Genomic DNA, 21,006 nt, shown 5'->3' on the forward strand with positions numbered 1-21,006 from the left:
TCGTGTGTTGCTAGGTAAAAGAGCAGACGATCAGGAGCAGGTGAGAATACAGAGATAGAAAATAACCAATCTTTCCCAGATACATAGTTCAGACTTCATCCCAAATTTTAGTCCATGGTTACAAAGAGCCTGCTTGGTGTTAGAAAGTTGACAGAGGCCATGTGGATTTGAGGGTTAAGTCCTGGCGAAGGGTCTTGGCCCGAAATTTTGACTGTACTTTTTTCCATAGATGCTGCCTGGCCCGCTGAGTTCCTCCAGTATTTTGTGTGTATCACTTGGATTTCCAGCATCTGCAGATTTTCTCTTGTCAGGGGTTAAGGAATGCTTTGGACTTCCGAATATAGTTCTCTCAAGCCAGGGGTTCCTAACCCCGGGGCTGACAGATTATTCGGTAACAGTAGGTGTCCGTGGCGCAAAAAAGTTGGGCACCCTGTCTCAAGTACTGAAGGAATTCAGATACCTGACGCAGTCATTTCATCCACTCCCTTAAATGTTGCCTTGTTGTGCATTCCGTCGAATTAGACCCTCTGGTCATTGGAAACTTCATAGTTTAAAGATAACAGAGGAGAAACTCATCACTCCGTTTGGGAGTATTGGCCATTTGGTTCTATTGAGGTAAATCAATTTTCCATCTTTAAGTATCTTGAACTATTCTTAATGAGACTTGAGTCTTAATTTTTAAGGAATTCTAAGTTTAGGTATTAATTCATTATATTAATGCCTAATTATTCCTTGAGCATTACTGATTTGAGCATTATTGAGGCTCGGAGACAATGGCTGCAGGTGCAGCACTGGACTTGGTAACTACTTCGCCCTGTAAGAGAAACAGATGTAAGCAAATCCAAGATGGGCCCTGAACTCACAGTTAACACGGTGCTCCTCAGAACTCCAGTGGGTGTTTGGACTTGCCTTGTTCTCATTGCTACCATCAAGGAGGAGGTACAGGTGCCTGAAGGCACACACTCAATGATTCAGGAACAGCTTTTTCCCCTCTGCCATCCGATTTCTGAATGGACGCTGTACCCATGAACACTTCCTCATTATTTTTGCACCACCTATTTAATATATATACTAACTGAATTTCACTGTTTTTTTCCCTCTCTTTTATCATGTATTGCAATGTTATGTGATGTGAGGCCTCTGTCAGTCAGAGTTGACCGTGGATATTGTGTCCTCTCCATCTAGATACACAAGCCCAGGCAGTACGATATGGAGGGCAAGCTGTTGCCCATGTAGCAAGCTCCCCCTCTCGAGGCATCTGATGAACCCAAAGAAGTGGCAGAGACTGATACAATTTGGTAGCAGCACCATCGCAGGAGTTGCCAGTGAGCGTTGAACTCAATGTAGAACAGCCTTAGGGACTCCAACTCTGGATTTTTCTCTCGAAGCCCTGCCCGTGAGTGGGTATAGCCGTAAGGCAGTGAAGGTTTGAGATCAGAGTTTTGCTTCTCTTAGATGAGCTGCCAACCACAACTGATGAGCCCCGTCTGCCCGAAGCGACTGGTCTTAAGGCGCCAGTAACCCACCTTTTCCCCTTCTCCTGTTGGTAAGCCACGTGTGAAGGCCAGGAGCTGGACTTGGTTGTCAGAAGCTGTTTGTGGTGCACGCCATTGGGAGCATTTAATAGGTAGTGGGAGCTGGTCCCCCTTACCACCTCCAGCTATAACAACCTTCAGGAACCATTGCAATGTACGACTGCTGCAAAGGCAACAAATTTCATGACATGCCGGTGATATAATACCTGATCCTGATGTTAGGTCTAATTAACCATGTTCCCACAATGACCATTAGGTTCTTTCCAAACACAAGATATCTTGCTGATGCTGGAAATCTTAAGAAACACGCACACAAAATGCTGGAGCAACTCAGCAGGTCAGGCATTATCTATAGAGGGGAAGAAACAGCTGAAGTTTCAGCGTGAGATCTTTTATCAGGACTGGAAAGGAAGCGGGCAGAAGCTTGAATAAGAAGGTGGGGGGGCAGGTAGAAGTTCAAACTGCCAGGTGATAGGCGAGTCCAGGTGATCGTGAGGGCTGGGGGAGGTGAGAATGAAGTAAGAAGCTGGGAGTGGATAGGTAGAAGAGCCAAAGAGCTGAAGAAGAAAGGACTCTAATAGAAGGGGACAGTAGACCATGAAAGGAAGGGAAGGAAGAGGAGAAGCAAATAGAGATGACGGGAAGGTGAGAAGAGAAGGGTGAGAGGGTTACTAGAATGAGGAATAGAAAGAGAAGTGGGGAGGGGGTGGGAAGAAATTGAAGTTCATCAGGCTGCAGGCTACCCCGACAGAATATGAGTTGTTGCTCCTCCAGCCTGAGTTTGGCCTCATCATGGAGGCAGAGGAGGCCGTGGACAGACGTGCCTGAAGGGGACAGGGCAGTCGAACTGACGCTGGGAAAGTTCCTGCCATGTCAGGAAGGAGTGTGACTTGGAAGGGAACCTGCAGGTTGTGGCATTCCCAGCTGCGACTGCCCTTGTGCTTGTCCTTTTCAGTTGGCTGCAGCGCATTTTGTGCAGGTGCTGGGATGAGTTAATAAGTAATTGTTGTGGGGTGGGGAGGTGGATGCGACACCTATCAGTTGGGCTGTTTGGTCTCGGATGGCATCAAATTTCATAGCTCATAAACAACCCCATTTGGCCCAGCAGGAATACACAGGCATTTATTATTTACACGGGTCTCCTCTTGCCTTACTTCCTGTTGCTTCCTCATGCATTAATACGATTAAGAAATAGAAAGGAAATAAATTCTAATCCAGGAGTGAAACAGCACCTTTTCACTGTGCAAATGGTAACAATTATATAGTTCTCATCAGAGCAACGGCCTGTCGAAGGAGTCAGACAATGAAATTGGAATGAGATGGGCTCTTGTCTGTCTGATTGAGTCGGTGTTTTCCAGGATAGATGTGGTTTTAGTGTAAAAGGCTAAACATCCGTGGTGCATTGCTCAAGTCTGACCAAGAAAGGAAGAACTTTAGAAATCAAAACAGTCCTTGCTATCGCTGATTCTGATGACTCAGGCTATATTAATTAGGGCATCAGCGGGGAGCCTGAAAGTTGGCATTGCACAGGAGAACTGGCAGTCAATGCAGTCTGAGTTTGTCTATCCATGTTATTAATACATAGTCATATATCTGGGCCTGGGGTTGAATATGCTTTCCTGCCAGTCACCCGACACCTTCCTCATTAGCTCTTTCAACACCACTCATGGATAGGTTAATAGTTCCTGGGTAAAAATTGTTTACGTTATGTATTGCATTGAACTGCTGCTGCTAAGTTAACAGATTTCACGACAAACACCAGTGATAATAAACCTGATTCTGATTTTAATATAAATTAAATAATTGACAATATTTTAAGTTCTTTTAGTTATGAGATTTGTTTTCCCCTTTCCACAATGCACCATTCTAGACACTACACTTCCTCTTCTCTTCTGCTTTACATTTGCAGAACGACTTTCCCTATGGTACAAAATAGTTTAATCTGACACTTGCAAACCGAAGTTCAGACTAAACAAAGCAAAGTGAACTGTGACTCTCACAGGAAATATAGGAACATAAAAAAAACAGGAGTGAGCTATTCAGGATCTTGAGTCTATTCCACTAGAAAAGCTAGTGGAATTGAGTCCAAACTTCATAATTTTTCTTCAACTGTTTACTCCCCTCCATAGATGCTGAGATGCTGCTTGACTGTTAAGTTCCTCCAGCATTTTGTGTGAGTGCTCAGAAGCTTTCCAGCATCTGCCAGATCTCCTGTGTTTATGTTCTCTTTTCTAACTGCCTTTGGCTGACAAAGATTTATCAATCACGCACTTCAGTTAAAAAGAGACTCCACCACTTTGGCTGAACCCAGTCCTGAATTTCATTATCCTCTGCCCAGAGAACTCCTTCGCTCGTGAAAGACCTGGCACTAATTTTTAGATGATGCCCACCAACTCTTAAATGCCACTTCAATCTTCGGTTTAATTTAAATATCTTTTAATGTTTTATGTTCCAGGGAATACAACACTTTCTTGTGGGTTTCCGCTATGCAATTTGACTCTAGGAGTTCAGATAACATTCTGATAAATCTATACAGTTTTACTTTCTTGTCAATATACAGAAAATGATAATGGTGCTGGACATTATATTCACAGTGCAGGTTTATAACCTCTATGTATTTACACTCCAAGCCTGTAGGTGAAAATGTCAGCACCCCAAATCCCTTTTGAGTTATTTCCTATACATGTCCATCAAGTTTTAATAACTTGCACCCAAATATTCAAGACTCTTTGGACCATTGGCTCCTACTCGGATCCCACTTTAATCCTTGCAGCATTTCATGTTAATTTTTTGTGTGATAATGTGGGAGAACTAATACTGTATTGCATTATTCTTTCTATGGCAGACCTTATATTTTTAAGGCCGACATCATGACATAAACTGCTGAAAAAATGCTACCCATTTTGCAAACAATAAATGCTTTGCAACTTTAACACTTTAGCAAATGAGTTCCATGTGCTGGCAAAACAAACAACAGAATATCGGGTGATGTAGGGGTTAACAGGATGTGCTGTCTCTCAAAGACCTTGAAGGAGATGGCATGATAATTAATAAACTTCAGTTGCTGTGAAGCATTTTCTTACAGTTGAAGTTTCTTAGGGCAGACATTAGAAAATGTTGGGTGTGTACCTTTCTGGCAATTAACTGACTTCGGCGTATAATATGAATAGACTAAGGCTCTGATTCATATTCTGTGCCATGTTGACTTGAAGCAATGTTATTTTTAAATCGAGCTAATGTTGTTTATTTTGTATCTGTGCCACATGCCTACTTAGTGAAGCTTTGTCTGAAATCAGAGGCAGGAAGGCAGAAATGAGACTCTGGCTTTCTTACACACTTTCAGAAGCAGTGGAGTGCAAGAAGAGCAGTTTGTCTCAAAACTGCCTAGCCCCGTTACATAGCATTTAATCATGCCCTGAGGCTGGTTTGGGAGGAGAAATAATTAATTTTAATTTGTCACTAAAAATGGAAGACTTTTTAGTCAGAGATAAGGGTCTAGTCATGTGCTATATTGTGGTGGGAAAGAAAAATCTTGCTCCTTACACAGTGCTTCATCTGCTGGAGTTTCATGTGCAGGGCAGATCTGTTTTTTTTCTCTCTGTGTTCTTTCAACAAAAGAATAGGCGTTGGCCCTCAGTAGCAAAGTTCTCAAACAATAGCTGCTTGGGCCATGAGCGCGTGCCATGCATTGGAATAGTCACATTTTGCCAATGTTATATTTCTTCAAGAAGGTGAAAATTATATCAAGAAAATATCGTGTAATTCAAAATTACTTAAGATTCAAGATTGTTTAGTGTCACTTCCTGTACGCAAGTGTAAGAAGAACAAAATACTTGTTACTTGGGATCTGATGCAGCACAAAAAAAACACAAAAAATAAAGAATGCGACAATAATAATAAAAACACAATAAATATAAATGCATAAGATAGCTTATATATATTGACTGTACTGTATGTCCATAAAGTAATGCTAGGCTGTATCTGTGCTGAAACTGTGGAATTCTCTACCACAGGAAACAGTTGAGGCCAGTTCATTGGCTATATTTAAGAGGGAGTTAGATATGGCTCTTGTGGCTAAAGGGATCAGGGGGTATGGAGAGAAGGCAGGTACAGGGTTCTGAGTTGGATGATCAGCCATGATCATACTGAATGGTGGTGCAGGCTCGAAGGGCCGAATGGCCTACTCCTGCACCTATTTTCTATGTTTCTATGTACATAAAGTGTGTGGATAAAACCTGTGTGGATGAGTGTCTGCCTATGAAATCTTGCTGTACATTCCCAAACCGAAATCCATGCATGAATCAGGAGGTTCGTCATCTGCTGAGGGTTAGATTGGTGGCATTTAAGTCCAGTGAGCCAGGTCTGTGCAAGAAGGACAGGGCTATTTCAAGAGTGAAGAAACAATTCCAAGCGAGGATGGAGGTGACATTGGATGCACGTCAACTCTGGCAGGGTTTGCAGGACACTACTTCCTACAAAGCGAAACCCAATAGCATGAATGGCAGTGATGCTTCACTACCAGATGAGTTCAACGCCTTCTATGCCCGTTTCGAAAGGGAGAATATAACTACAGCTGTGAAGGACCCTGCTGCAACTGGTGACCCTGTGATCTCTGTCTCAGAGGACGATGCCAGGCTGTCTTTAAGGAGGGAGAACCCTCACAAGGCGGTAGGCCCCGAGTACCTGGCAAGGGTCTGAAAACTTGTGCCAACCAATGAGAAGGAGTACTTAAGAACATTTTCAACCTACGGGCGGAAGTTCCCACCTGTTTCAAAAAGTCCACAGTCATAGCAGAGCCAAAGAAGAGTAGTGTGAGCTGCCTTAATGACTATTGGCCAATAGTGTTCACATCTACGGTGGTGAAATGCTTTGAGAGGTTGGTCATGACTAGACGGAACTCCTGCCTCAGCAAGGACCTGGACCCACTGCAGTTTGCCTATCGCCACAATAGGACTACGGCGGACGCAATCTCAATGGCTCTTCACATGGTCTTAGAACACCTGCACAATACAAACACCTGTGTCAGGTTTTTTAAAGAAAGGGGCTTCCCTTCCTCCACTATCAACTCTGCTCTTAAACGCATCTCCCCCATTTCACGTACATCTGCTCTCACTCCATCCTCCCACCACCCCACTAGGAATAGGGTTCCCCTGGTCCTCACCTACCACCCCACCAGCCTCCGGGTCCAACATATTATTCTCCGTAACTTCCGCCACCTCCAACGGGATCCCACCACTAAGCACATCTTTCCCTCCCCCCCTCTCTCTGCATTCCGCAGGGATCGCTCCCTACACAACTCTCTTGTCCATTCGTCCCCCCCATCCCTCCCCACTGATCTCCCTCCTGGCACTTATCCGTGTAAGTGGAACAAGTGCTACACATACCCTTACACTTCCTCCCTTACCACCATTCAGGGCCCCAAAAAGTCCTTCCAGGTGAGGCATCACTTCACCTGTGAGTCGACTGGGGTGATATACTGCGTCCGGTGCTCCCGATGTGGCCTTTTATATATTGGTGAGACCCGACGCAGACTGGGAGACCGCTTTGCTGAACATCTACGCTCTGTCCGCCAGAGAAAGCAGGATCTCCCAGTGGCCACACATTTTAATTCCACATCCCATTCCCATTCTGGCATGTCTATCCACGGCCTCCTCTACTGTAAAGATGAAGCCACACTCAGGTTGGAGGAACAACACCTTATATTCCGTCTGGGTAGCCTCCAACCTGATGGCATGAACATTGACTTCTCTAACTTCCGCTAGGCCCCACCTCCCCCTCGTACCCCATCTGTTACTCATTTTTATGCACACATTCTTTCTCTCACTCTCCTTTTTCTCCCTCTGTCCCTCTGAATATACCTCTTGCCCATCCTCTGGGTCACCCCCCCCCGTCTTTCTTCCCGGACCTCCTGTCCCATGATCCTCTCGTATCCCCTTTTGCCTATCACCTGTCCAGCTCTCGGCTCTATCCCTCCCCCTCCTGTCTTCTCCTATCATTTTGCATCTCCCCCTCCCCCTCCAGCTTTCAAATCCCTTACTCACTCTTCCTTCAGTTAGTCCTGACGAAGGGTCTCGGCCTGAAACGTCGACTGCGCCTCTTCCTATAGATACTGCTTGGCCTGCTGCATTCACCAGCAACTTTGACCTGTGTCAGGATGCTGTTTGTTGACTATAGTTCAGTGTTTAACACCATCACTCCCACAGTCCTGATCGATCAGTTACAGAACTTGGGGCTCTGTAACTCCCTCTGCAATTGGATCCTCAACTTCCTAACTGGAAGACCACAATCTGAGCGGATTGGTGATAATATTTCCTCCTCACTGACGATCAGTACTGGTGCACCTCAGGGGTGTGTCTTAGCCCACTGCTCTACTCCCTCCATGCCCATGACTGTGTGGGTAGGTATAGTTCGAATACCATCTATAAATTTGCTGATGATACAACCATTGTTGATAGAATCACAGATAGAGATGAGAAGGTGTACAGGAGGGAGATGTACCAGCTAGTTGAGTGGTGTCATAGCAACAACCTCGCACTCGTAAACACAAAATAATCTGCAGATGCTGGGGTCAAAGGAGCAATCACAGCACACTGGAGGAACTCAGCAGGTCAGGCAGCATCCGTGGAAAAGAGCTTGCACTCAATTTCAGTAAGATGAGAGAGCTGATTGTGGATGTCAGGAAGGGTAAGATGAGGGAACATGAACCAGTCCTTATAGAAGGATCAGAAGTGGAGAGAGTGAGCAATTTCGAGTTCCTGGGTGTCAAGATCTCTGAGGATCTAACCTGGTCCCAACATAACAATGCAGCTATAAAGAAGGCAAGACAGCGGCTATATTTCATTCGGAGTTTGAAGAGATTTGGTTTGTCACCTAAAACTCTCGAAAACTTTTATAGATGTACTGTGGAGAGCATGCCGTCTCGTATGGGGGTGGGGTGGGGTGTGCAACTGTACAAGACTAAAAGGAGCTACAGAAAGATGTAAAATTAGTCAGCCCCATCTCGGATACTAGCCTCCACAGTATCCAAGACATCTTCAAGGAGCGGTGCCTCAGAAAGTTGATGTCCGTTGTTAAGAACCCTCATCACCCAGGGCACGCCCTCTTCTCATTGTTACCGTCAGGAAGGCACACACTCAGCGATTCTGGAACAGCTTCTTCCCCCCGCCATACGATTCCTAACTTGACATCGATCCCATGAACACTACCTCATTTTTTTAATGTATATTATTTCAGTTTTTGCACAGTTTTTAATCTATTTAATATACACACAGATCACTGTAATTGCTGACTTATTTTTTTTCTATATATTACTACATTCTACAGTATCTCTGCCACTAATTTAACAAATTTCACAACACATGCTAGTGATAGTAAACCTGATTCTGATTCTGATTCTGAAGTGATATACAGGAAATAATAAAATAATGGTAGAGGTAGTGTAGAGGTTCCCAGCCTTTTTTATGCCATGGACCCCCTACCATTCACTGAGGGGACAGTGGACCCCAGGGTGGGAACTCCTGAGTTAGTAGTTGGAGCTGTTTTCAGAACTGCCATTAAAGTTTCTCATGAATATGACTTTCAGCCTTCTTGCGTCCTGTGCAAGACGTGAAGAAGTCATTTTAAAAACACTTCCTACGGGGATTTTCAGACCAGATGAGTCGTTCAAATTGCCTGCTCACATTGACTGCTCCCATGACCTCTCACACTGCACTGAAATAGATCATCTATATTAAAAGGACATAATTTTATTTTAAGTGTAATGGCTCTACTGAGCCAATAAAGATGTGATTGACAGATGCATTTCTTGGTGAGATTGCGGTACAGTCTGTTTACACAAGTGTCTTGCAAGATGTTGTTTGACCCTAGATTTTTAAAGAACAGGATACATCTGCTGCTAACATCAGTCAGTGAATTTATATTAGCCCCTTAACAGAGTAGAGATATCAGGAAAGTAAATGGGGACATTCAAGGGCATTGAATAATGTCCTTGTATTAACTGTCAAGCAGTGCTGATACAAGACTTGCTTATCTTTCTGAATCTCTCGCCATCTCTGCCCCACTCATACCCATCTCAGATAATTACATTTATACACAGTAAGAGACAATTCTCTCCCCTCCCCCAGTATAATGTTATCTTGGGTCCAAAATAAGTTCAAGAGAGAGGTTAAATATTCTGCTTTCTACTCGCTTCATGGAAAAATACATGTACTCAAATGGTGCATTAGTTTTTGAAGATGTCGGTGAGTGTGAGGAGAATTTAGAATCAGATTTAATATCACCAGCAGCGGTACAATGAAATACATAATAGAAACTGAGTATTACTGTAAGTTAAATAGTTAAATTAAATAAGTAGTGCCAAAAAGTAGTGAGGTAGTGTTCATGGGTTCAATGTCTATTCAGAAATCGGATGGCAGAGGGGAAGAAGCTGTTCCCGAAATGTGTGCCTTCAGACCTGCTCCCTGATGAGAAGAGAGCATGTCCTGGGTGATGGGGGTCCTTAACGATGGATGCCGCCTTTTTGAGGTATCGCTGCTTGAAGGTGTCGTGGATGCTGGGGAGGCTGGTGCCCATGATGGAGCTCATTAACTTTACAGCTCTCTGCAGCTTATCTCAATCATGTGCAGTAGACCAGTCGACTCCCTCCCCCTCAATAACCATACGGTGTTGGAGCCAGTTAGAATGCTCTCCACGGCAGAGATGTAGAAATTCGTGATCGTCTTTGGTGACCTACCAAACCTCCTCAAATTCTTAATGAAATATTGCCACTGTTGTGCCTTCTTTCCAGCAGTATTGATAGGTTTGGCCCAGGAATTGGTAGGGGAACAGGAAAAAGAGACAAGTTTTACGTTAGCTCTCACTGAATTTTAACTAGGGTTGCCAACTGTCCTGTATTAGCCAGGACATCCTGTATATTGGGCTAAATTGGTTTGTCCCATATGGGACCACCCTTGTCCCGTATTTCCCCCGCTAAGGTAGAGCATTCCTATGAAACCTTTCGTGCCGAAATTGCATAAAGTGGAGAAGCAATTACCATTAATTTATATGGGAAAAAGTTTTGAGCGTTCCCAGACCAAAGAAAAACCTACCAAATCATACCAAATAACACATAAAACCCAAAATACCACTAACATATAGTAAAAGCAGGAATCATATGATAAATATACAGCCTATATAAAGTAGAAATAATATATGTACAGTTGGGAAGATTAAGCCAAAACCGATTTGTAGAAAAAAAAATCGGCACATCACGCATGCGCACACAGGTGCCTGCGCAAGGCTTCATGGTCATGGTAGTCTTTCTCAGAGTAAAGACAAATGTCCTGTATTTGACTGCTACTTTTGTCCCTTATTTGGGAGTGAGAAAGTTGGCAACCCTAATCTTAACCTAGGGAAAATATTGGTGCTATGATGAAGCCCTTCAATGTCCTTATTTGCTGCTTGACATCACGTCTAACTCTTTGATAATGATGGATATTATCCCATAGTTTGGCTGCCTTTGAGAATTCTGGCCTGGGGTCTTCTCCCTTATGTTTTCCGTACAAATCCCAGCACTTCCCGTCCCTAAGATCTGGCCACAGGCATTCTGCTGACACCATCATTTAATTCACAAGAAGAGACAACAGGAACAAAGTGATGGATGTGCTTCTCACGGACTTTCAAAAGGATTTAATGAAAAGCCCTGGCAAAGGCCGTAGTGTGTGGGTCAAAGGGCAAGTTAATAGAATGGACTGAAAAGTGGATACACCAAGTGTCTTAACGTCTTCCAAGATGTGTTAGCTCAGCACCTGCACTGTTATGACACTATTCTGAATGTTTTTCAAGCTAGTTAGAGAATAAAAAACCTCATATCTATTATTCACAATAAGGGAATGTTGTGCAATATTTTGTCATTATATGAAGTCCGAGAAACATGACAAAGTCCCTATGGGTGACATTCAGAGAGCTGTGCTAGCCGCGGGGCAGCATGCTCGGGTGGGGGCTGGGAGCTACTGGAACCACCCCCAACCCCGCTCACCCGACCCCCGCTCCGAAACCAGAAGTCCTGACAAAAAATGACAAATGGGCTTGTAATTTCAAGTTGTCTAATTTCAGATTTTTTACGGTACAAAGCAAATAAACGTACCTACCATCTGTGAGTGTGTTCCCTAAAAAGAACTAATTGTGAGGCTTCTGGCAACGGCAATCATAGTTTGACATTAAAGTTCACTGCAAAAGAGCAGCAAACAAGAAGTATAATCTAAAAGGGGATACCCTAAAGTTCTTCGCTGTTCTCTTTGCCTGAGACAGACTTTCAATGGAATGGGCTCATGCACGGCTGTTTACAGCTGCCTGCGGTTGGTGGAAGATTAAGAATGAATCAGCCTTCTAAGGGTTAAGTCCACAGTTTCATTTGACACCTCCTTGTGCATTGTTCCATGCAATTTATAGCAGAGTGGTTCCAATTGTGCACCAAAATCACACTCTCCTTTCAAACGCTAGCAGCAGGGATCGACCAATCTCTTTTAAGGAGGAGAGTATTGGCGCTTTGCTCCAAGGTGCTTTTAACAGTGGTTATAGTGCATTCTGATGGAAACCCAGAGAAATGCCACCATGCATTTTACAAAAGGACAACTCCAGTCATTTTTATGTCTGGTGCATGTTCATAATTTCTTTTCTTTCTGTCTTGTACCTCAGAGTCTGTCACCAAATAATAATATTCTTTGCTGGTGGGGTTGTGAAGGGGTAGGGGGGTTGGTAGCCTTGGTGCTTCTTGTGCGTGGGAGGGGGAGTTGGGGGGGGCTTTGGGGTTCTAATGTTTTAACTGTCATTCATTATTTGGGGTACTCCTCTTGTCGCGGATGTCCGCGAAGAAAAAAGATTTTCAGGATGTATATTATATACATTTCTCTGACATTAAATGCACCTATTGAAAACTATTGATTCATACCTGGCCAGAAATCAGTGCGTGAACATTGGGAATCAGAATTAGAATTATGTGTATTATTGCTAACATATGTAGTGAAACGTGATTTTACCCAGCAAGACAGTGGAAGACGTTACTATAAGTTACAAAAATACAGAAATAAAAGATGACTCATGACATGGTGCTCAGGGGCTCATAGACCTTTCAGAAATCTGGTGGCAGACGGAGGGGAAGAAGCTATTCTTAAAATTGTGAGTGCGAGTCTTCAGGCTGCTGTACCTGCTCACTGGTGGTAAGTGAAGTGAACAGGGAATCGCTTGGATGGTGAGGGACTGCCACCTGATAGTGTTCTTGATGGCAGGTGCTACGTTTTGTAACTCCAAAACATAAAACTAATTGGAAGAAAAGCAAGGAAGTCCCGTGTAATGTATGGATCTATTTCTTTTCACGCAATAACTCAACTTAGCACTAATTATTGACTGATAACTTATGTATGCGCATTGATTTATTGCTGTCTCTGCAAAGTGAATACACATGTTAACTTCTTCTCTGATTGTGTGCCTTTATTGATTTGGTATGTAATTGTACAGATCCAACATCCAGAATGTGAGTTTAACTTCATGCTTATTTTAAGTGAGGCACATACGTATTATGTGGTGGTGTTATAACGTATTTCATTTACGTACTTTTACATATAACCTGCAATGCATTGTGTAAACAACAAAAGAATGCTTAATCAAAGAACATATTTACAATATTTCTCAAATATTACTGAAATATTAAATGCACAAGATCAGGGAACATTGTGCTTATGAATCTTTCATCAGGAGTTTTTGCTTTCAAGACTACTGATGAAAGCCATTATCGTTGTCTCTCCACGGATGTTGCCTGATTTGCTGAATATCAACAGCATTTTCTGGATTTATTTCAGATTGCTGGAATCCATGGGATTTTGCATTTGTGCTTAGTATCAGTTGTTCCAATAGTTATACAAACCAAGCAACAATTTGCACACAAAATAGCAGTGCTATTACTTTTTACAAAGTGATTTTATAGCAGTTCAGATTCTGTTCAGTTATAGATCTTTGCCATATTCCAGACTGGTATCTAGAATAAAATATTTCATTCTACACAGTAGAATATTTCAGTACAATAAATAAAAGTACTTGTGAATTATAACTTTAATTCAATAGTGAGACAGACTGAGAATATATTGGTGAACTGGCACTAGTGGATTTGACACTGTACCACTGGCTGATTGTTTGTGACATTAGTGAATATAAGGCATTAAGTTCAAGTGCAAAAATAAAAAGTCTCAGTGTTAAAAACAGCTTCAATTCAGAACAGTATTGAGTATACATGCAGAAAAAGAATCTCAGGGTCCTGTGTGGTGACATGCATGTATTCTGATAACAAACAAGAGAAGATCTGCAGGTGCTGGAAATCCAAACAACACACACAAATTATGCTGGAGGAACTCAGCAGGCCAGGCACCATCTATGCAAAAGAGTACAGTTGATGTTTCGGGCTGAGAGCCTTCAGTAGGACTGGAAAAAAAAGCTGAGGAGTAAATTAAAAAGATAGGGAGGGGGTGATAGGTGAAACCTGAAGGGGGAGGGATGAAGTAAAGAGATGGGAAGTTGATTGGTGAAAGGGATACATGGCTGGAGAAGGGGGTGTCTGGTAGGAGAGGACAGAAGGGCATGGAAGAAAGAAAAGGGGGGAGGAGCACCAGAGGGAGGCAATAGGGCAGGCAAGGAGATAAAGTGAGAGAGGGATAAGGGAATGGGGGATGATGAAGGAGAGGGGAGGAGGGCATCACCGGAAGTTTGAGGAATCAATATTCATGCCATCAGGTTGGAGGCTACCCAGACTCTGATAATAAATTTTACTTTGAACTTCTTGAACTTAGAATAATTATGAGGCCAAGGCCTTTCATTGGAAGTTGTAAAATTTTAGATTTTTGCTCAGCTGCCATGGTGACAATATAGTTCAGAATTCGATTATTTTGTTTACTAAATGAATTGTAACAACAGAGAAAGATTCTGGGGACAAACTGCGTCAGAGTTGAGTCATGTTCGGTTAACCTTAAAAAGATGCAACACACTGCATTCCAGAGCAGCAATATTAATGAGTAATGTTTTCCTACTAACTGCATTTATTAATAATTAACATTGAACATCTCTTTTTCTGCTTCCTTACATTTTAAATTGCTTTCGATTGGGTGTGGCATGATGCACTCTGGGCCACAATGAAGAGATACAACATGGGCAGAAGTTGATTCACCTATCAAGCAGCTGTACACCAAAGCTAGCAGTGCAGTACTTGTATAAGGAACAGTTGCAGAGGGGTTCCACATAACAGTTGGAGTCCAACAAAGCTGCCTCCTTTCATCCATACAGTTCAGGATTTCCTCAGGCAAATAATGACAGATGCCCTGGAAGACTATATTGGCACAGTCAGTATTGGAGGATAAATCATAACCAAGCTCAGGTTCTCCAATCACATTGATGGACTGGAAGGAAGTGAGGGTGATACATCTACCAGGCATGGAGATCAGCCCAGAGAAAATCAAGCTGACGAGAAACAGTGAAGAGCCAATCGTGACAAAAATCACAGTCAGCGAACAAGAACTGAAGACTATCAAATGGTTCAAGTATCTCGGCAGCATCATCAGCCAAGACGGACCAAAGCCTGAAGTCCTTGCAAGAACAGGCCAAACACCAGCAACATGGCTAAACTAAACCCAGTCTGGAGAGACAATAATATCGCTCTGGGATCCAAGTTGAAACTCCTGCATGCACTTGAGCTCTCCATCTTCTTGTATGCATGCAAATCATGGGCTTTAAGAGCAGAACTACAAAAGAAGATGCAGGCAGTAGAAATGAGATGCTTCAGAAGGCTCCTCGGCATCTCCTATACAGACCATGTTTCAAATGGCGAAGCACAAAGAACCATCACCTAGCACGAGACACTGTGAAGATCTAATGTCCACAGTAAAGAAGAGGAAATTGAGATGGTATGGCCTCATAACAAGATCAAGTGGAATCTCAAAGACCATTCTTTAGGGGACTGTTCAAGGGAAGAGAAAGAGGAAGAAATGGACAGACGGCATTGCAGTGTGGACCGGAGAGAGCTTTGCCACAACCCAGGCCGTGAGAGATGGAGGCAACTGGTGTAGCACTTATCTGAACAGTGCCCCTACGATCCAGGGTTGCGGGATCCATTACTGTGAACGTTTTAAAACAAGTTGCATTCTGCCTTAATCAATTTGAAGTTTCAATTGACTTCAGCATTTCAAAGCACTGTTTAAAAAAGGGAGGAGCTTGCCTTCCAATTGTGTTTTTTGTCCCTTTACCGTCTCTCAATGTTGCGCATTTTATTGCATCCGAGCCTGTTAATGCCGGCAGTTAGAGCCAGTTCTCAGCAGTCGAGTCCCGCGGCAGCACTGTAAAATGTAAGCAAAGATTCAGTAAAAGGATCTCTCACCGATCGGCAGTTTTCAGCATCTGCTTCTCCGTGTGGAAAACCATGCGGAAAAAGCAGGTAACAGTAGCATCACAACATGTCTTAAAGGGGCCTTTCCAACAAGGTTGCTTGATCAGATGGTCAAGTTAGGAAGTGAACTGCATAAATATGACTTAAGTAGAGTCTTCAAGCGCCCGATGTTTCTGACAGTGCATTTGAAGTTGTGTTGGGTGTCCAGGGAGGGGTAGCACCTCTAGTGTAGGGGTTTTCGGGGCAGCCTCCACCAGATGCTCAGCTGTCACCTACAAGTCGCAGCGTGCGTGCGACAGTGGCCACACCTTAATACACCGCTCCGATAGGTGGGCTGAACTGAATGAGGGCAGCCAGCGGCCTCATACCCCGGTGAGGTAGAAACATCTTTGTCCTAGCATGTGAAGTGAGGACTGGGTGCCTGAGATCTACAGTGAGATCCAGCAGCTAGGAAAGTGGTACTTGATTTTCAGTGGAGAGCAAAGGGCATGACAAGGCTCAGAGGACGTCATGGTCATCTGCTGCCACCAAGGAAGACGGATTTCAGAGTGGAACTGCCCCAGTGGCTTTTCCACTTTAAAAACTCTCCCGCACGGGTTTCACTGTCATTGTCGGACATGAAGGATAACCACCACATTTCAAGGAGCAAGAATTTCATTAGTAATCTATTAGAGTATATCTGGAAATGGGTATTCTAATGTTTCTTTTCTCCAATGAAAGTAAAATAATTTTAACCTGCACCTATGCTTTCGGGTGCCTGAGGGGATGGTGCTAAGCAGCTATTCCCTGCTTGAATTCTCTTTTTTTTGTGTGATAGGCTTTAATAGCATTTTGGCCAAGAGAGTGTTTTATTTCCTTATGCCTCAGTATCAAATAAAAATTGAAAACTATTCTATGAAGCACTATGGATGTTTTAATCTGTTAAAGCTGGCATGTTAATACTAGTCATTGCTGACTAGAAAAATAGGATTTGCATTCAGAAGAGTACCGTTCACTTCCCTATCAACATCTCAAGCAATGTCCCAGTCAGTGAATTACCTTGGAAGTGTTGCCAGTCCTATAATGAAGGATGTGCATCGGCTGGAATGTTCATAACCAGGTCTTGCAAACGACAGCACAGTGATTACCAAATAATCTGATTTTGTTATTCCTACTGAAGGGTTATTTTGCTCAAGACTGATCTCATGCTGATTAGTCTCGTGAGATCCCAAAAAACAGCTGATGATACTCAATTTAATATCTCAGTCAAATGATAAAGACGGGAAAAGCTGCTTGGTAGAAGGTTGGCCTTCTTCCCTCACATCCCGACACTTGTCTTTTCCCCTGTCCTTTGGGATGTGATCAAGATGAACGATTCTGACTGCTTTTTCCCTTATTACCTTGGGCCCATGGGAGTCCGTTACTCACTCCTCCCTTTTCCTTGCTTGCTTGAGGCCAGATCATTCCCCGTCTGGGCTCAGATCAAACCGGGGGCAAGGTTGATCAGCGTAGCCAGCTACTCATTGTTTGATCAAAGTCCAAAATAAATTTTATTATCGGAGTTTGCAACCACATACATCCCTGAGAGTCGTTTTCTTGCAGGCATACTCAGCATATCTATAGACCAGTAACAGTAACAGGATCAATGAAAGATCAAGTGAAGCATAGAAGACAACAAACTGTGCAAATGTAAATAAAAAACAATAAATAATGAGAACATGAAATATCAAGATAAAGAGTCCTTAAGGAGAGATCATTGATTGTGGCAGCATCTCAATGGATGGGCAAGTGAATGTAGTTAACCCCTTTTGTTCAAGAGCCTGATGGTTGTGGGGTGTAACTGTTTTTGAAGCTGGTGGTGCGAGTCCTGAGGCTCTTGTACCTTCTACCTGATGGCATCATTGAGAAAAGAGCATGACCTGGGAGGTGAGGATCTCCTGATAATGGATGCTGCTTTCCTATGTCTCCACTCTTTATCCTTTTTATGGCTATAATGTTATATGTGCCTTTAATGTCTGGGAAATTATTTATTTATTTAGAGATTATGGCACAGTAGGCACTGCCACCTAACGAGCTCATGCCAATTACACTCGTGGCCAATTAACGTACTAACCAGTACGTCTCGAGTGTGAAAGGAAACCCGTACAGTCATGGGAAGTACAGACAAACTCCTGACAAACACCGGTGGGAATTGAACCCAGGTTGCTGGTGCCATGATGATGTTGTCCTAACTTCTACATTACCGTGCCGCCCCACCACGCTATTGTGCTGCTCCTTCATGAAGGAGAGGCCGCAGTATCACTGTTCACATGCAGTACTGTACTGTGAGAAAGCCTTAGGCATTTGCACCGTACTGTATTTATCAATGTGAAGCAGAGTAAGTTTGAAACTCTGGCGGGAGGAAAGGTTGCTGGGAATGGCGAGGTTGGAGTGCCCCACGGGAAGGGTGTGGGACAGGTGGCTGAGAAGGAGTGCCAAGTGTATGGGAAGGCATTGGGGTGCAGACACACCCGGCCCTGAGATATGAGGCAAGGTCATATGATTCCAAGCAATTGGCTTATTGATCAATACAGAACGTCTCTCTGGTGCTTCCCACTCCCTCCCCTCTCCCTTTTCCTTTTCCCAACCATGATTCCCCTCTCCCCGTTCCCTTCCCACTCTCAGTAATCCGGTTTATCATCACTCACATAAGCACATTGCACATTTAGACGGAGACATAATGTAAAGGTTTTTTCCCTCATATATAAACGTACATTTATATATACACGCCTATAACTATAGCACAGTACTTTAACATGGTAACTTTAAATCTAAGAGTACACTGTTATTGAGTCATTGAGACTTCAGCCAAGTAGTCCATACTAAGATGCCTGTCGAAACAGGTCATTTGCCAGTATTTTACTTGTATTCTTGTAATGGTTTCCTATCCATGTATCGGTCACATTGCCTTTTAAAAGTTGTTAATGTACCTGATGCAATCACTTCCTCTGGCAGCTCATTCCCCACATATTCCATACTTTGTGTAAAAAATGGGTGATGGGATGGAGATGCGTCTCTCCCAAAGGAGGTGCAAGGCGCTCCTTTCCTCTGCTTGCCTGCAGGTCACCCTTGGGCAAGGTGTAGAACCTGTTTAGCCCCCTGATCAGGGTCACATGAAGCCATGGGAGCAGGTGGTAGATATCACAAGTCCTGGTTATGCGACCACTGACTCCAGGTAGACAGTATCTGAAGTGTATTGACAATGGCTGGGGTCACCCATCTTAGAAACATAGAAATATAGGAAACATACAGCACAATACATCTTGTAAAGACACACCTAGAAAAAGACAATAGAAAACCACTTTTGTAGAAAAACTTGCCAAGAACAATCATAGTCATGGGACCATGATTGCCCATGTCACACAAGACAGCAATGTGATACTGTGTACACTCACCCTATCTATGCCCCACCTGATTTTATAGGGTGTTTTACAATCTCCTCTCAATTTCCTCTGCTCCAATGAATAGTGATGGATGTATTTATGACATCAGCTGGTAAGTGGCAAAAACAACATTTATGTCACCAAAGCACTGGTAATAGCATTTCAACAAGAGGTAATCGAATGTACTATCCCTGAAGTTGAAGGGCATTATCATCACCAAGTCCCAGACCATCAACATCGTTGAGGTCACGGTTGACAAGAAACTCAGCTGGACTAGTCGTGTACATTCTGTAGCTGCAAGAATGGGTCAGCAGCTGGTTATCCTGCAACAACTGACCAATTTACTGATTCCCCAAAGATAAAATTGGAGTGTGGTGGAATATCCTACACATGTTTGGATGAGTCGACTCCAACAACTCCCAAGGAACTCAGCATCATCCAGGACAAAGCAGCTGGCTTGACCGATACCCCAACCACCAACCGCAATAGTTATTCACAACTCCATTGTACATGGTGTCTGCAGTCTGTGACACCTACAAGTTGCACTGTCATTGTGACAGCACCTCCCTAAGCTGCAAAATCCACTGTAGCACTGCAGGGAGGGGCTGTCAGAATTACAGTGCAACTTGTACATTTCTAAAATGCTTGAGGAACATCACCACTGCAGGCTTGTCTCTGTATGCACATGCCAGCCTGACTTGGAAAATGTCAATAAGCCTTTCACCAATGGAGATCCTCCTTTTAAGATCTTCTCCCCAACTGTACTATGCATGCATCTTCCTCAAAAGGACTTCAGGTATTCAAGAGGACATCTCCATGTCATCTTTTGAAGTGGTATATAAGGATCTGCAATAAACGGTGGAGTTGCCAGCAAAGTCCAGCTTCCTAAAAATTAATTAAAACAATGCTGATAGAAGAGAAATAATAAGCATAGTCATCATTATCTGTACGTACTGTGTCGTATGACATAGGCGATCATGGTCTATCCTTGATCATAATTGCTCTTGGCAATTTTTTTCTACAGAAGTGGTTTGCCATTGCCTTCTTCTGGGCAGTGTCTTTACCAGACGGGTGATCCCAGTCATTATCGATACCTGTCGGAGATTGTCCGCTTGGTGTCGGTGGTCACATAACAAGGACTTGTGATATCCACCACCTGCTCCCATGGCTTCACGTGACCCTGAGCAGGTGTGGGGGCCTAAGTAGGTGCTACACCTTGCCCAAGGGTGACCTGCAGGCTAGCGGAGGGCAGAAGCTCCTTACACCTCCTTTGGTAGAGAGACGTATCTCCACCCCACCACCCAAAGTAAGCATAGAGAACATAAAGAACATAATAGTCTTCGCTGATGATGTGTTGTACAGGTGGTTTACAAGATCATCAGGAAAATGAGCTGTTCGACCATTCTGATGAAACATTTCTTGTGCTTCATTTTTTTCAGGCTGGGAGTGATGGAGAAAGCATTGGGAACTGCCCCTTCTCTCAACGACTCTTCATGATCTTGTGGCTGAAAGGTGTGGTCTTCAATGTCACAACAGTTGATCTTAAGAGGTAAGGATGTGGGGCATATCCAGATTCTTTGCAGCATCTATATTTAGGGATTTGTAGTATATTTACAAGTAGGCATTGCTGTTGGATATTGAAGCAGGTGCATTCAATATGTGAGAACAT

At 43.4% G+C, this 21,006-nt stretch overlaps 1 protein-coding gene across 1 annotated transcript in view; it reads left to right on the forward strand.

Moving 5' to 3' along the window:
- Positions 1-21,006, forward strand: part of LOC134338273 (chloride intracellular channel protein 4) — a 148,793-nt gene that overhangs the window by 46,997 nt on the left and 80,790 nt on the right. Inside the window, exon 2 of the mRNA XM_063033995.1 lies at positions 20,777-20,886. Within this exon, the coding sequence (XP_062890065.1) occupies positions 20,777-20,886 (110 nt within the window). The remainder of the gene's footprint in view (positions 1-20,776; positions 20,887-21,006) is intronic.

The sequence above is a fragment of the Mobula hypostoma genome, chromosome 26 (assembly GCF_963921235.1).
Source record: "Mobula hypostoma chromosome 26, sMobHyp1.1, whole genome shotgun sequence".
Taxonomy (NCBI): Eukaryota; Metazoa; Chordata; class Chondrichthyes; order Myliobatiformes; family Myliobatidae; genus Mobula; species Mobula hypostoma.